Source organism: Corythoichthys intestinalis, chromosome 1, assembly GCF_030265065.1.
Source record: "Corythoichthys intestinalis isolate RoL2023-P3 chromosome 1, ASM3026506v1, whole genome shotgun sequence".
Classification (NCBI taxonomy): Eukaryota; Metazoa; Chordata; class Actinopteri; order Syngnathiformes; family Syngnathidae; genus Corythoichthys; species Corythoichthys intestinalis.
This window is the reverse complement of record NC_080395.1, coordinates 12,896,892-12,914,638: the sequence shown is the minus strand read 5'-3', so window position 1 is coordinate 12,914,638 and position 17,747 is coordinate 12,896,892. Positions and strand designations below refer to the sequence as shown.

Below are 17,747 nucleotides of genomic sequence, written 5' to 3'. Positions count from 1 at the left end.
CTCAGTATCCTGTTCTTAGCTGAAAGGAGTGGCACCCAGCGTGTTCTTCTGCTACCTGTAGCCCATCTGCCTCAAAGTTCGACGTACTGTGCGTTCAGAGATGCTCTACTGCCTACCTTGGTTGTAACGGGTGGTTATTTGAGTCACTGTTGCCTTTCTATCAGCTGGAACCAGTCTGGCCATTCTCCTCTGACCTCTGGCATCAACAAGGCATTTCCGCCCACAGAACTGCAGCTCACTGGATATTTTTTTCTTTTTCGGACCATTCTCTGTAAACCCTAGAGATGGTTGTGTGTGAAAATCCCAGTAGATCAGCAGTTTCTGAAATACTCAGACCAGCCAACAACCATGCCACGTTCAAAGTCACTCAAATCACCTTTCTTCCCCATACTGATGCTCGGTTTGAACTGCAGGAGATTGTCTTAAACCATGCCTACATGCCTGATTGCACTGAGTTGCCACCATGTGATTGGCTGATTAGAAATTAAGTGTTAACGAGCAGTTGGACAGGCGTACCTAATAAAGTGGCCGGTGAGTGTATATTGCATATTGCATTATAGCATTGCAAAGTCTTGTGAAATAACCTGCTTTGAGTCGAGGTATATGTCAACAGTGACATCTCCTGGCCGTTCCCTCTCTTCGCATCGATTTATTTCTTGCACTCTTCTTCTTTTGTACTTTAGGAATAATTCAATCTCATGGGTAGCGGAGAAAAAAAGTTAAATGAACCTGAGAAGCTTCAATGCTTAAAAATGAAGCGAGTTCTTTGATGGAAGAAGTGCAGCGGAAGCAGTACAGTAAATTGGACAAAGTCATTGTATACATTTACGAAATATTTAAATTCTGAGCCCTCAAACTGAGGTATTGATAGCGATGACTCGATTTTTTATATGTTGTTCATATTTATTATTGTTTTTTTCAAACGCTTTAATATATCACGCTGAAGTTTCAGCATCTGGACGTTTCTACTTCCGGTTCACTTGGTACAACATTTGTTTACCCATTCGGGTTGTGCAGTTCTTTTGTGTAGTGTTCTCCTAACCAAACGCTCCTTCAAAACATTCTCATCGGGTAAGTACCGAAGTAACAATTCAGTGGACCAAAGAGTCCCATTATAAAGCATAGTGAACGTCGTTTGAATTTATGTTGAAGCTTTGCAGCTTCACCTAACTTAGCTCGCTAGCTAATACAAGTTAAAGCACTCCGATTGCTTTGGCTTAATGCCACTTCCAATTTGCAAACTTTGTTTTCAGGAAAAGTAGATCGGTTAACTTGAGCGTTATTACATTTAATTGTGTAAGACCCTTCTCCACTTGTCTTTAAGATGCGACAAATTACTCCGAAGTGAACGCCAACGCAATCCCAAACGTCCAAGTCAATGACGAGAGGAGATTCCAAGTCACAACGACTAACTGAAAAACAAAAGAAAATGAGGGTAAGATCCTCACGTTAGTTGTTGTATTTTTCATGCAATATCAGACTTGCTTTGATGTGATTGCGGATCATCCATAAGGTCGGGTTTCTGGAGCACACACATAATTTGTTTATTTACTCAAAACTGCGAAAATTTAACGATCTTCAGGGTTTCCCCTAGGATTTTTTTTTTGAAGCTGTGGTGGTGGGCTGCATCGGAGTCAGATAGCCTCACTATTAGGGTGACCATATTTTGACTCCCAAAAAAGAGGACACTTAGCCCGGCCTCAAGATACTTAAGTTTACTCCAAGTTCACTTAAAGATGCCTATATCACTAATATATATATATATTAGGGCTGTCAAACGATTAAAATTTTTAATCGAGTTAATTACAGCTTAAAAATGAATTAATCGCAATTAATCGCAATTCAAACCATCTCTAAAATATGCCATATTTTTCTGTAAATTATTGTTGGAATGGAGAGATAAGACACACGACAGATATATACATACAACATACTGTACATAAGTACTGTATTTGTTTATTGTAACAATAAATCCACAAATGGCATTAACATTCTTTCTGTTAAAGTGATCCACGGATAGAAAGAGTTGTAGTTCTTAAACGATAAATGTTATAGTTACAAGTTATAGTCTATAATTTTATATTAAAACCCCTCTTCATGTTTTCGTTTTAATAAAATTTGTAAAAATTTTCATTCAAAAGTAGAGTTAATATAAGAAGAAGAAGAAAAATAACAATAATAAAAATAGAGTGACCAAAGTCTAAGTTTTACGTGTATTTTGCATAGCTATTTTGATATGGAATGCCAGTTCATTTAGCATTGTTGTTTAACCCTTTAACACCTAAGCCTATTTTGGCCGAATTTGCATGCATTTGATATTGCCTTTATATTTCAAAGAAAAAAATGTTTACAATGGCCAAGTTGGGTCCCTTTTTTCAGGACACCTTGAACTTCATGTCCAAACTGTTGTTTTCTTCACTGACCAATTATAATCCACATTTTGGACCCAAAAAGCCAAAAAAAATCCCAAAATCTTTTTTCAAAATGTGTAATGTTGATGTCCCATTGACAACCAAACATACTTGACCAACCGTTTTGAATCTTGATAATATTTATTCAACTTGTTAGGATAAACATTCAATAGAAAAAAATAAGATTGAATAGTTTTATGTTTTTTTCTTTCTTTTTTTGTTGTTTTCTTGGTCGATTGACTTCAAATAAAAACTGGTGTGGACATCTACTTCTGCACTTTCAAATGAGACCAACCAGCGGCACGTGGGTTACGTAATTACAGCGTGATGACGCTTCAAAGACGATATGCGTAAACGCGTCGCTGCCGACACGTTCGGTGTTAAAGGGTTAACTGTGTGTCAGAATAGGGCCTCATTACTATAGACTGAAGTGCTTTTCTTTTTGTGAACATTTTTTTTTTTTTGGAGGGATAGGAATATTATTTTTGTTGTGCTTTCACTAAACGAAACTTACAGTGAGGAGAACAAGTATTTGATACACTGCCAATGGGAAAACCCATTGGCAGTGTATCAAATACTTGTTCTCCCCACTGTATGTTTGTTGTGAAGGAGTTGCCAATAAATGGCGCGGTCCAAAGAACGCCTGTGTCCACTCGCCTTTACTGTATAACATATCTGTACATATCTTACCCAAAATACAACAAGAGACACATAATTCCCACTAAAAGAAAGAAAACTTACCGCAATATGTGTGGTGCACAAATAGCAATTTGCATTGCATTGTGAATACAGCATAAACGTCTCACAACTACTAATTCTCCCACGTTTAGAAGAAATAACATGAGTATGGAACGGCGCTGCCCCCAAGCGGCCGGTGGCATTCTCTTCACTCTTAATGTCCATAAACGGCCTCATTGAAATCTGTTTGAGGCAATATGCGAGATGGTCATTCACCCAAGCGCCAGTAGAGGGCGGCAAATCTCCATAACAACAAATGAGCTTTTCACTGTAATGTCATTTAAATCTGTCTGAGCGGGACATCTGCGTTTGTTGCGTCAAATATTTTAACGTGATTAATAAAAAAAAATTAATTAACACCCGTTAAGGCGATAATTTTGACAGCCCTAATATGACCCATGGAAATGTAGTCAAGTCAATACACATACACACAGTAGGCTATGTGCCAACTAAACATTTTTTTAATATAAATTACTAACACTTCAGTTGTCCTTGACAAATTGTTTTTCCCATTCAATTGATATTCTCATTCAATGTTCTAGATTGCACACAAACAATAACAGAAATAAACTGACAAACTATTCAACCAGCATGTTTCCAAACGTAGCAGATCAAAAACTACGTTTCGCATAATGCCTAGCATGGTTTAGCTTACAGATAGCGAGCTGAGGCAAAAATCAAACTTTGCTATAAAAGTTTACAATCATCGGCAGCGCAACGATGCGACACCAAACGGGATTTTACAGTCAAGCTCCGACAGAAGTCAACAGTTGCCATTATATACGCATATATCGTAAAAAACTTAACAACTAGGCAGGCGTTGTGGCCAAATCGTCAACCCAGTAGATGGCGGTAATGCCTCATGATAGGGGTAAACTGCCAACAAAAACCAGAAGAACTACTCCTTCCCTCCCTACTACTCGGAGCCATGTCATCGCAGGCAGGCTCTGCCACCCAGTGGCCGGAGGGATTCTCTTTAAATTGGTCCCGTGAAAAATCATAAAAACCGGCCATTTTTATGAATTTATAAAACCCGCCCGGACGACGAGAATAATACGTGAAAGTAGGACTTGTCCGGGCAAAAGAGGACGTTTGGTCACCCTACTCACTATGTCCTGCCACAGCGAATTTTTTTCCCCATGTTTTTGCCCCCCAAGAAAAACCATAACAAAGATATATTTGAAATATTTCATTAGCCAGGCGTAAAATGCGTAGCTGATTACAGCTACGTTACCCTATGTAATAATACGACTTTTATTCTTGTAGCAATAGTACGGCTTACATCTCATAGTGACCCAGGGGTTGGCAACCCAAAATGTTGAGCCATATTTGACCAAAAAAGAAAAACTGATACAATATATCTGAAGCCGCAAAATATTTTGCCTTGTATAAGCCTTATAATGAAAGCAACATGTATGTATCGATATTAGCCGTATTAGCCTGCTATCAAAATGACTAAGTTGGCTACAAATACATAATTAGCCTTCATGATTAAATGTTATATTTCCCTGCAGTGGGTCCAATAGAGAATGACGCACCACATGACTACTCTGTTGTACGATTCCACCTGAAGTTTAACTTAATTACGATATTAATGAATTGAAAGAATTATTGTGCCATGTTGCCCTTCTACATAAACCATATAAGAAACAAAATATATATATGTATATATACTATGGGGAGAACAAGTATTTGATACACTGTCAATGGGAAAACCCATTGGCAGTGTATCAAATATGTGTATGTATGTGTATATACAGTATATATATATATATATATATATATATATATACAGTGGGGAGAATATACAGTGGAGAGAACAAGTATTTGATACACTGCCAATGGGTTTTCCCATTGGCAGTGTATTAAATACTTGTTCTCCCCACTGTATATTAGGGCTGTCAAAATTACCGCGTTAACAGGCGGTAATTAATTTTTTAAATTAATCACGTTAAAATATTTGACGCAATTAACGCACATGCCCCGCTCAGACAAATTTAAATGACAGTACAGTGAAATGCCCACATGTTAATTGTGTTTTATGGAGTTTTGCCGCCCTCTGCTGGCGCTTGGATGCGACTGATTTTATAGGCTTCAGCACCCATGAGCATTGTGTAAGTAATTATTGACATCAACAATGGCGGGCTACTGGTTTATTTTTTGATTGAAATTTTTACAAATTTTATTAAAACGAAAACATTAAGAGGGGTTTTAATATAAAATTTCTATAACTTGTACGAATATTTATCTTTTAAGAACTACAAGTCTTTCTATCCATGGGTTGCTTTAACAGAATGTTAATAATGTTCATGCCATCTTGTTGATTTATTGTTAAAATAAATGAATACAGTCCCTATGTACCGTATGTTGAATGTATATATCCATCTTGTGTCTTATCTTTCCATTCCAACAATAATTTACAGAAAAATATGGAATATTTTATAGATTGTTTGAATTGCGATTAATTGCGATTAATTACGATTTAAAAAAATTTAAGCTGTAATTAACTCGATTAAAAATGTTAATTGTTTGATAGAACAAGTACTTGATACACTGCCAATGGGTTTTCCCATTGGCAGTGTATCAAATAGTTGTTCTCCCCACTGTATATGTATATATATTAGGGCTGCAGCTATCGAATATTTTAGTAATCGAGTAATCGACTGAAAATTCTATCGATTAATCGAGTAATCGGATAAAACAAATATATTTTTGGGTGAAGAGCAATTATAAATATACATGAGAAAACAAGACATTTCATCTAATCTTGAACCATTTTCAGTCAATCAATGTCTTTATTTTTGATGTATATTGTTGAAAACAGCCAACAATTGCATCTCAGATGTAACTAGAATAAAAAAAAAAGACTAATTCACTGCTTTCACTCAAAAACCTTTAGATCTTATTTTAAAAAAAAAAAAAAATATATATATATATATATATATATATATATATACCTTAAAATGCCATTACGCTTGATAACACACATCACTTAAAAGTAAGGATTTTTTCCCACGTGTTTCAATTGAATTTCTATTTGTGTCAAGCCATTTTTAAGTTCTAGTTAATTAAGTTTTAAGTTAGTCTAAACTGTAAGTCCTGATAGGATTTTGAGTTTTTGCAGTGTTCAAAATAAATGATACAGGCTGTATTGGAGCACATTCGGGACCAGTGCTACTTGGTGTTTTATCCAGCAATGACTACTGAGCTAAAATTGATAGTTAGCATTATTGAGTTTTTATTTTACACCCTCATCACTCCACAACGCTATGTTATGTTCTAGCCTGTATGTAAGACACGTTAGCCACGCATCGACAGTGGTCATAATTAATAGAAACCTAGCCCTCCGCAGGGCTAACGTTACTTGAATTAGTGACAGTAACGTTAATCTTTATTTATTAGCGCTTAGCGCTCTTTATTAGCGCTTAGCGCTCTACTGTTTTAAGATGGCGGCTATTTACTAACGCTGCCCAGAGGCGGCCGAGTCTGTCAATGCGCATCTAGTTCAACATACATGTGATCTCTATGAGATTAATCTGACGCTACCTACCAACGTAGCATCGTGCAGGCTAGTATGTAGCAACGTCGGCCTCGTTTGTAGCGGCTGTCGGTTGAAGTTTTTTCTTTTTTTTGTGCTTCTTCCTCTACGCACGTGACATCAGCGTGTTGTCCCGCATTAAAAGTAGTCCAAGCAAAACGTGATGCTTAGAGCTGTCAAAATAAACGATTACTCGAGGTGAGTAAAATTACTCGGATCAGTTTTTATACTCGAGTTGCTCGAGTATTCGTTTCAGCTCTAATATATGTATATATATATATAAATATATATATATATATATATATATATTTTAGGGGTGTCAAACGATTAAAATTTTTTAATTACAGCTTAAAAATGAATTAATCGTAATTAATCGCAATTCAAACCATCTGTAAAATATGCCATATTTTTCTGTAAATTATTGTTGGAATGGAAAGATAAGACACAAGGCGGATATATACGTACAACATACTGTACATAAGTACTGTATTTGTTTATTGTACCAATAAATCCACAAATGGCATTATTATCATTCTTTCTGTTAAAGTGATCCACAGATAGAAAATTAATTAAATATATAATAATCAAATAACCCTCTCTAGGTTCTTCACAGAAAAAAGCCAGGAAATAAATAACACTATTTAAAAAAAAAAAAAATTGTTCAACGGGCCGGACCAAATGTGGAGGTGGCCCGTATCTGGCCCGCGGGCCGTAGTTTGGGGACCCCTGTGTTAAAGGGCTAAACAGAAGGAGTCCGAGATGCTGTGTATCAAACAGGGGGCAGATTTATTTAACATTACATTTTAGAGACAGTCATAAAAAAACTTTTTTTTCCTGTTTTAATTGTTTAGTTCTATTACTTGAACCTCTCAAGATTGTTAAAATTGATATTAAGTATCCATATGACCAAATATGTTAGAAAACACACAGGCTTTCATAGGGTGTCCTAATTTTTTTCACATGACTGTAGTTCGTGATAAATAAAAGGAAAGTATTAGACAATGACATTGAGACAAAAAAACCAAACCGCATCGTCATAAAAGTCAAAACAGCAAATGAACAATAAAACAGATAAAATTCAAAGCATCAAAACCCTTAACAAATAAAACCAAGCGACCCTTGTCTGAATAAAAGGAGAGTCTGAAAAAGTGGGTCTTTACCCGTGATTTTAAATGTTATTTATATATTTATTTTTTTCACCCAGTGTCCCGCGGACTTCACTGTAGAAGATCTTCACCATGAGAAGCAGGATCCCCTTCACGTTAAACAGGAAGAGGAGTCCGAAATGCTGTACATCAAACAGGAGGCAGAGCCAGAGACCCCCGACATGAAAGAAGAAGACCAGGAAGTTGAAATCCCAAAGTTTCCATTGGGTGTCAGTGTGAAGAGCGAAGAAGACGAAGGACCAAGCGAAGAGAGCGGAGCAGCGAAGCCTTCGAGCGACAGCTCATTTCAGCACTTGACAACAAAAGCAGAGGGACGATCGCAACCGGACGGCCTCTTAGCTCCGCTTTCGGACAGCGACAACGTAACGTCACATTCTTCTGACTTTAATACTGATGAGGAGGATGATGACTTTGACCAAAATGCTTCAAAATCCTTAAACAAGTCATCATTGAAAAGAGACACAAAGAAACGTGCGGTTGGGAAACCTTTTCCCTGCTCACTCTGTGATAAAACATTTTCATCGAAACGTTATTTAAAAGTACACATGCGTACACACACCGGGGAGAAGCCTTTTGCCTGCACATCTTGTGGTAAACGATTCCTCCTTAAGGGAAATTTATCCAAACACACACGCAGACACACTGGAGAGAAGCCTTTCCCCTGCACACTCTGTGATAAAAGATTTTCTCGGAAGACTACTTTAGAAATACATAAGCGTACACACACTGGAGAAAAGCCTTTTGCATGCTCACTTTGTGGTAAAAGATTCGCTCAGAAAAGAACTTTAGTGACGCACACAAGCAGACACACTGGAGAGAACCCTTTCGCCTGCACTCTCTGTGGTAAAAGATACGTCGATAAGAGAGGTTTAAACATGCACACAAGCACACACACTGGAGAGAAACCTTTCGCCTGCACAATTTGCAATAAAAGGTTTCATCAGAAAAGTGTTTTAGAAAAGCATAAGCGTACACACACTGGAGAAAAGCCTTTCGCCTGCACAATTTGTGATAAGAGATTTTATTATATGAGTGAATTAGAAAGGCATAAGCATTCACACACTGGAGAAAAGCCCTTTGCCTGCACACTTTGTGGTAAAGGATTCACTCGGAAGGAAGATTTTGTATCGCACACAACAAACCATGCTGGAGAGAAGCCTTTCGCCTGCACACTTTGTGGTAAAAGATTTTCTCGAAAGACTCATTTAGAAACGCATATGCGCACACATACCGGAGAAAAGCCTTTTGCCTGCACACTTTGTGGTAAAAGATTTTCTCGGAAGACTCATTTAGAAAGTCATAAGCACACACATACCGGAGAGAAGCCTTTCGCCTGCACACTTTGTAGTAAAAGATTTTCTCTGAAGATTCGTTTAGAAAGACATAAGCGCACACATACCGGAGAGAAGGCTTTTGCCTGCACTATTTGCGGTAAAAGATTTGATCAGAAGATTCATTTAGAAAGACATAAGCGCACACATACCGGAGAGAAGCCTTTCCCCTGCACACTTTGCGATAAAAGATTTTCTGAGAAGAATAATTTAGAACAGCATAAGCGCACACACACTGGAGAAAAGCCTTTTGCATGCTCACTTTGTGGTAAAAGATTCGCTCAGAAACGAACTTTAGTTAAGCACGCAAGAGGCCACACGGGGTAAAAACCTTTGAGATGCAGCCTGTGACAAAATATTCTAATATATATATACTGGACTGTCTCAGGAAATTAGAATACACAATATTCTAATTTTCTGAGACAGTCCTGTACATTAATCCACCATTTAAAGCAGGGGTGTCCAAACTTTTTGCAAAGGGGACCAGATTTGGCGTGGTAAAAATGTGGGGGGCCGACCTTGGCTGACGTCCTTTACATAGAACAATATACAGGACTGTCTCAGAAAATTAGAATATTGCGTATTCTAATTTTCTGAGACAGTCCAGTATATAAATATTAAAATTGAATGAATTGCGTTTCATGTCTGTGTTGAGATTGTTCCATGACTGACTTATTGCGTTTAAGGGTGTTAAAAAAATCGATTCTGGAATATATCGCAAGAGTAGGTCACACTATTCCCGTATCTATTTAAAATCCGTCTGTTATTGAGCTTTACATGTATTGAATATTTTAGTTATTGGTCAATTTTTTTCTTTAATCCCAGACAACAGTTATTGTTGGTTTAGTTACCTGACATGTTTCGGCGAACTCTTCCGCCTTCATCAGAGAGTCACTGGTGTAGGTTTGACGCGTCTTTATCAGCTGATTTATGAGGGCGTGACTCACCTGTCAGATTGACAGGAGAGTCACACCCTCTGCTGACCATTCACTCTTCCAGGATGCTGGTCCAGGTAGTAGAGCGCATGTACGCCCCCTGTTGATGGCCCTTGTGCCCCGCTTAAGGATCTCAGTGGCCTCCGTGAGCCAGCGCTGATGTTTGTTTTCTTCGGTGTGGATGACTCTGGCCTTTTCCCAGTCCATGATGTGGTTTTCCCTTATGCGGTGATCGGTGATGGCTGATTTGTGACGTTCCTGTTGTGACTGATTTTATTGCCCTTGTTAGTCTCCTTTTCACATTCCTTCTTGTGGGAAAAAGCGTGGAAAAAGCCTGTAATTATCATCACAGGTATTCCTCAACGATGAGAGACTGAATGAGAAAAAAAAATCCAGAAAATCAATTTGAATTTATTTACAAATTATGATGGAAAATAAGGGTTTGGTCAAGAACAAAAGTTCATCTCAATACTTTGTTATATTCCCTTAATTGATAATGACAGAGGTCAAAATGTTTTCTGTAGGTCTTCAAAGGTTTTCACACACTGTTACAGTTATTTTGGTCCATTCCTCCATGCAGATTTCCTCGAGAGCAGTGATGTTTTGGGGCTGTCGTTGGGCAACACGGACTTTCAACTCCCCCCAAGGATTTCATATGTGGTTGAGATCTGGAGACCGTCTAGGCCGCTCCAGGACCTTGAAATGCTTCTTACGAAGCCACTCTTTGTTTCCAGGGCAATATGTTTAGGATCATTGTCAGGCTGAAAGACTCAGCCACGTTTCATCTTCAATGCCTTTGCTGATGGAAGGAGGTTTTCACTCAAAATCTCGAAATACCATGGTACCCGCGGGTCATTAGAAGTATTAAAAAAGCATTGAATTTAGTTTTCCATTATTAAAGGTATTAAAAGTATTAAATTAGCTGTTGTAAGTCTAGAATTTTTTTCACCGTGGTCTTAATTTCAAGAACATCTCAGTGCAACCTAAATTATATCCGTGACAAAGTTTTTGTTTTTTTTAATCCATAATTTTTAATCCATAACAAAGATGACGCATAGAATTTTTACGATGCACTACACTACAAATCGAAATGCAACTCGTGCGTGCCAAACCACCACAACCGGCAAAACGGAGAATCCATCCCCCTCTGCATCGGGAATGCGTCCGTTTGTGGGTGGAACAAAAACCCTGCAGGCAGAAGTAGTGTGGATTCTGAACACCAAAACAGACCACCATCCATATACTTCAAATGAGTCCATTGGTGATCTGTTTCGGATATTACGTCATTTTTGGTCGGCATCGACTGTCACAATGTTGGTCATATTGCGTTTTGTTGCAGAGGGAGCGTTCCCGATGTCGTAACTGTGTCTTTTGTAACGAATTTTCAGTTGGCAGGAAAAAAAACGCACATTTTCTTAATGTTTAAATAGTCTACATATTTTTATGATCATTATAAATTCGTTTACACAATGAAATAACGCTGGAAAAGTTTGTTAAATGTTGCTCAAATCGTGTTTGTTTTTTTCGGAGGGAGCATTCCCGACTTCGTAACTGCAGCCAATTTAAGCCCATCAAGACTTTAAGATAGAGGTAAAATCGGGCCTAAAAAATCCACCCCGAACTGGTCCGCGGGTATTAAAGCCCGACCCGCATTTTGATAACATTTGTGACGATGTCTGCATGAAAGCCTGTCTTTTATAACGAATTCTCAGTTGGCAGAAAAAAAACACACATTTTCGTAATGTTTAAATAGACTACATATTTTTATGATCATTATAAATGTATTTACACAATGAAATAACGCTGGAAAACTTTGTTAAATATAAATAAACAGATGCGGTTTTGCGGACTCGCAGAGGGGAAGATTAAAAAGGGCGTATAGGCACGCTCTGGCTCTGCAATGACCATACAGCGCCTTCTTTTTTTTTTTTTTTTTTAATCCAAATGATTTGTTTTATAACAAGTATTCCTTAGTTTATCATTCATACATCGTTAATATATAGTTATTTCAAAAAGTTAGCGAGAAAGAACCCTGGCCCGGCCCGATGTAATAATTGACATTTTAATTTTGGTAATGTTTTCAGTTTAATTTAGCTGTTTCCAGCTTGCTATGTTTATAATTGTGATGTTTGTTTACCGCTTTTCCTCTTACTGCGAAGAGGGAGGAAGTTACATCGGCCGCCGCTATGATATTTAAGTCATCAGCCATCTGCTGTGACCCGGGAATTTAACGCCTGCTTTCACGCACACTGCTTCCCAAGTCAGTCCATCCATCCATCCATTATCTTCCGCTTAGTCCGGGGTCGGGTCGCGGGGGCAGCAGCTTTAGCAGGGAAGCCCAGACTTCCCTCTCCCCAGCCACTTCAGCCAGCTCCTCCGGCGGGATTCCAAGGCGTTCCCAGGCCAGCCGGGTGACATAGTGTCTCCAGCGTGTCCTGGGTCGACCCCGGGGCCTCCTGCCGGTGGGACATGCCCGGAACACCTCTCCAGGGAGGCGTCCAGGAGGCATCCGAACCAGATGCCCTAGCCACCTCAACTGGCTCCTCTCAACGCGGAGGAGTAGCGGCTCGACACCAAGCCCCTCCCGGATGACCGAGCTTCTCACCCTATCTCTAAGGGAGAGCCCGGACCCCCTGCGGAGGAAACTCATTTCGGCCGCTTGTATCCGGGATCTTGTTCTTTCGGTCACGACCCACAGCTCGTGACCATAGGTGAGGGTAGGAACGTAGATCGACTGGTAAATCGAGAGCTTCGCCTTTTGGCTCAGCTCCTTCTTCACCACAACGGACCGGTGCAGAGTCCGCATCACTGAAGACGCTGCACCGATCCGCCTGTCAATCTCCCGCTCCTTCCCACCCTCACTCGTGAACAAGACCCCAAGATACTTGAACTCCTCCACTTGGGGCAGGATCTCATCCCCGACCCGGAGAGGACATGCCACCCTTTTCCGGCTGAGGACCATGGTCTCGGATTTGGAGGTGCTGATCTTCATCCCAACCGCTTCACACTCAGCTGCGAACCTTCCCAGTGAGAGTTGGAGGTCATGGCTTGATGAAGCCAACAGCACCACATCATCTGCAAAAAGCAGAGATGCAATGCTGAGGCCACCAAACCGGAAACCCTCAACGCTTCGGCTGCGCCTAGAAATTCTGTCCATAAAAATTATGAACAGAATCGGTGACAAAGGGCAGCCTTGGCGGAGTCCAATCCTCACTGGGAACGAATTCGACTTACTGCCGGCAATGCGGACCAGACTCTGACACCGGTCGTACAGGGACCAAACAGCCCTTACCAAGGGGCTCGGTACCCCGTACTCTCGGAGCACCCTCCACAGAATTCCCCTAGGCACACGGTCGAACGCCTTCTCCAAATCCACAAAACACATGTAGACTGGTTGGGCGAACTCCCATGCACCCTCGAGGACCCTGCTGAGGGTGTAGAGCTGGTCCACTGTTCCACGGCCGGGACGAAAACCACACTGCTCCTCCTGAATCCGAGATTCGACTTCCCGACGGACCCTCCTCTCCAGCACCCCTGAATAGACTTTACCGGGGAGGCTGAGGAGTGTGATTCCTCTATAATTGGAACACACCCTCCGGTCCCCCTTTTTAAAAAGGGGGACCACCACCCCGGTCTGCCAATCCAGAGGCACTGTCCCCGATGTCCACGCGATGTTGTAGAGGCGTGTCAACCATGACAGCCCTACAACATCCAGAGCCTTTAGGAACTCCGGGCGGATCTCATCCACCCCCGGGGCCTTGCCACCGAGGAGCTTACCAACCACCTCAGTGACTTCAACCCCAGAGATCGAAGAGCCCACCTCAGAGTCCCCAGACTCTGCTTCCTCAAAGGAAGGCGTGTCGGTGGAATTGAGGAGGGCTTCGAAGTATTCTCTCCACCGACTCACGACGTCCCGAGTCGAGGTCAGCAGTACACCATCTTCACTATACACAGTGTTAATAGTGCACTGCTTTCCTCTCCTCAGACGCCGGATGGTGGACCAGAATTTCCTCAAAGCCGTCCGGAAGTCGTTTTCCATGGCCTCACCGAACTCCTCCCATGTCCGAGTTTTTGCCTCGGCGACCGCCGAAGCCGCAGTCCGCTTGGCCAGCCGGTACCTGTCAGCTGCCTCCGGAGTCCCACAGGCCAAAAAGGCCCGATAGGCCTCCTTCTTCAGCTTGACGGCATCCCTTACCGCTGGTGTCCACCAGCGGGTTCGGGGATTGCCGCCACGACAGGCACCAACCACCTTACGGCCACAGCTCCGATCGGCCGCCTCAACAATGGAGGTGCGGAACATGGCCCAGGTCAGTCAACACGGGAAATTGTTTTCACACACAACTGCTGCACGGTTAAGTCCTGCGATATTCCCGTTGTTTTGGAGTATGTGATAAGGGCTCAAATTACATCCAGATACTTAAGGTTGCAGTTTATGGGTCATGCGAAGGCAGTGGACCTGCTTAAACATTTCGGTTTGCCTTTCGAATGAATGTGAATTTCGCCGTTTTAACTCGAGAGTTAGCCATGTTCACTGGGGTCTTGGCAGGTGCACTAGCGGCTAGCCTGTTACAGAAGATGGCTGGTCTGAGTCCTGTCCTCCTCCTCTTTTTGTCCATAATTATTGTGTGCGTGTGTGTGTTTAAAAAAATTCTGACACACTTTATAATGTTACTTTAAATGTGTTTTAATTGTATCTTCAATATACTGGACTGTCTCAGGAAATTAGAATACACAATATTCTAATTTTTTGAGACAGTCCTGTGTATATATACAGGACTGTCTCAGGAAATTAGAATACACAATATTCTAATTTCCTGACTGTCTCAGGATCCAGTATGTGCATTCTTTTGTCAAACACACTTAGTAATTGAGGTTAAATTTGATGTTCAGGGCTTTATTTAATATGATTCAATATGATCTAAATAATGGGTGCAAGAAAAGTATTAATTTTCAGTTGAAATGGCATTAAAAAAGGTCTTAAAAGTCTTGAATTTAGATTTATCAATCCTGGGGGGACCCTGAATACATTCATCCTTTCCTTTACACGAATCAAGTGTCCTGGTCCCTTTGCAGAAAAAATGTGGTAAAGCATGATGTTTCCACCCCCATGCTTCACAGTAGGTATGGATACAATTCAGCATTCTTTCACCTTCAAACACGAGAAGTTTCTACCAAAAATTTCAATTTTTTTGTTTCATCTGACTATATGACATTCTCCCAGTCCTCTTCTGGATCATCCAAATGCTCTCTAGCAATCTTCAGATGGGCCTGGTCGTGTACAGTCTCAAGCAGGGGGACACATCTGGCACTGCAGGATTTGAGTTCCTGGTGGCGGAGTGTGGTATTGATAGTAGCTTTTATTACTTTGGTCCCAGCTCTCCCCAGGTCATTCACGAGCTCCTCCCGTGTGATTCTGTGATTTTTTTTTCTTGTTCTGTTTGTTATCTTGGCACATAACGGTTCTATTGATGTCTCACACCCCCTTTGCGTTTTCATACCCTTTAAAGAAGTTACAGCTCTGTAAAAGGCAAACCAAATAGTGACCAAATACTTCTTTACCACCATAATTTACAAATAAATTCTTTAAAAATCAGACCAAGTGATTTTCTGTTTTTTTTTTCTCATTCTGTCTCTCATCGTTGAGGTACACCTATGAAGATAATTATAGGCATCTGTCATCTTTTTAAGTGGGAGAACTGGCACAATTGGTGGCTGACTAAATACTTTTTTGCCCCACTGTGTATATGTGTATAATATATATATATATATTATATATTATATATAATATATATATATATAATATATATATATATGTGTATAAAATACATATTAGTAACTCACATACGTAATAATTATTATACATGAAGGGGATAGTTACCTTTCTCGCAGACATCATATAACTGTTTGCTTTAGTCTAACACATTCATTATAAAAAAGCATTTAACCATAGTTTAAGGAGACGTTACTCCATGCCCTTTGACACAGTAAAGTGGACCAGCTTATCATCCCTCGCCTGATAAGGTAAGGAGAAGACGTCAGCGTCTTTTCGGTGGGGTCAGAACACCCTCGCCCTACCAAGATAACAAGTTGGTAGCTCGGCGCCTGAGAAGTCAAGACATGCATCAGTTGCCGTAGCAACCACGACCCAGCCCCGAAAGATGACACACGAACTTGACCGCCCAAACATGCCACTGAAGGATGATCCCAAAAAACACCCAGGCACGCCTTCTGCCCGGCCCACTCCACCGCAGCTTTCGAAAAACTGAACATTTCGTCAACAACTTTCGCTTCTCGGGGACATTTCGATGTATCCGTTCTTTTGCTGACCCTGGATCCAGTATTGCCGCTCCGTCGTCTGTTTTTTGATCACTGTCAACAAATAAATTGTCAACTTGTTCCCGGTGAGCTTTCTTTAAACCGTTAAAAATGGAGTCGGTACAAAGGTTTAACACTGGAGTGAACGCTCGGAGTTTGGCCTTCCGGCCAACTTGCTGGAGCTGCGCCAGCGGGACGCCTTCTGGTTCGGCTGTCGCTGTTCCGGCGGCTTGGCTGGGAGGCCGAATTCCTTCATACATCACACATGTAATATTTATATATGTATGTGTATGTATGATGTTGAAAGACTCAAAACATGTATCATGATTCAAGTCATGGTCTTTCAAGATGTGTGATTGACTTCTTTATTTTATTTTTTTTAAAACTTCCTCTATTGTAAATAGTTTTTTTTTATTCACATTGTATTAATTTATTAATTCATTTCTTTTATAGAATTAAAACAAATACACATATGAATCAAAATTTTAAACAATATATTAGCAATTAGATATTTTATTTATCAAAGCCAAATGAAACAACTTGCTTTGAGTGGATGGTTCTTGCCAACAGCGACCTCTCCTGGCCGTTCCTTCTCCATGCCTCGAAGTAGTTCTTCCTTGCACATATTATGGAGGTAGATTTGTGTCTCTATTAGTCAATCAAAAAAAAAGTTGCTTCAATCAAAATATATATTTTCAATCGAAGAAAACGTCTCTTCAATCAAAAAAATTTGTTTGAATGCAAAAATAAATTTGAAACACAAAAAATATATATTTGAAAACTATTTTTCTTTGATTGTTTTTTTTTTTTATTTAATTGAAGTCAAGTTTTTTTTTTGATTGAAACACCATTTTTGATTGAAGTCATGTAATTTTGCGTTTTGACCACATTTTGGCTAGGACATTTGTGTCTTTATTATTGAATCAAAAATTAAGTCGCTTCAAACAAAAAAATATACATTTTGAAAAGAAAAATCACTTCAATCAAAAACTTTTAAAAATTCAATCGTAGGAAAAAGGTTTGAATGTGAAAAAATATTTGAGACTCAGAAATTCGCATTTGAACACTTTATTTTTCATTCAAACCTTTTTCTTTGATTGAAGCAATCCTTTTTGTGTTCAAGCCATATTAGGGGTAGGACATTTGTGTCAAAATCATTCAATCGCAATAAAAGTTGCTTTAATCAAAAAACTATTTTTAATCAAAGAAAAAAATCATTTGCAAAAATATATATTTTTTGAAAATATGAATATATTTTTTTGTTTGAAGCGACTTAATTTTTGATTGAATAATAAAGACACAAATGTCCAAGC

The 17,747-nt window shown here is 39.9% G+C and overlaps 1 protein-coding gene across 1 annotated transcript; it reads left to right on the top strand.

Moving 5' to 3' along the window:
- Window positions 1-962: 962 nt before the first annotated feature.
- Window positions 963-14,921, top strand: LOC130915741 (gastrula zinc finger protein XlCGF26.1-like). The gene is made up of 3 exons (XM_057835763.1): window positions 963-1,071; window positions 1,325-1,435; window positions 7,892-14,921. Exons 2-3 carry the CDS (start codon window positions 1,379-1,381, stop codon window positions 9,509-9,511), a joined length of 1,677 nt encoding a protein of 558 aa, XP_057691746.1. The 5' UTR covers window positions 963-1,071; window positions 1,325-1,378; the 3' UTR covers window positions 9,512-14,921.
- The last annotated feature ends 2,826 nt before the right edge of the window (window positions 14,922-17,747 follow it).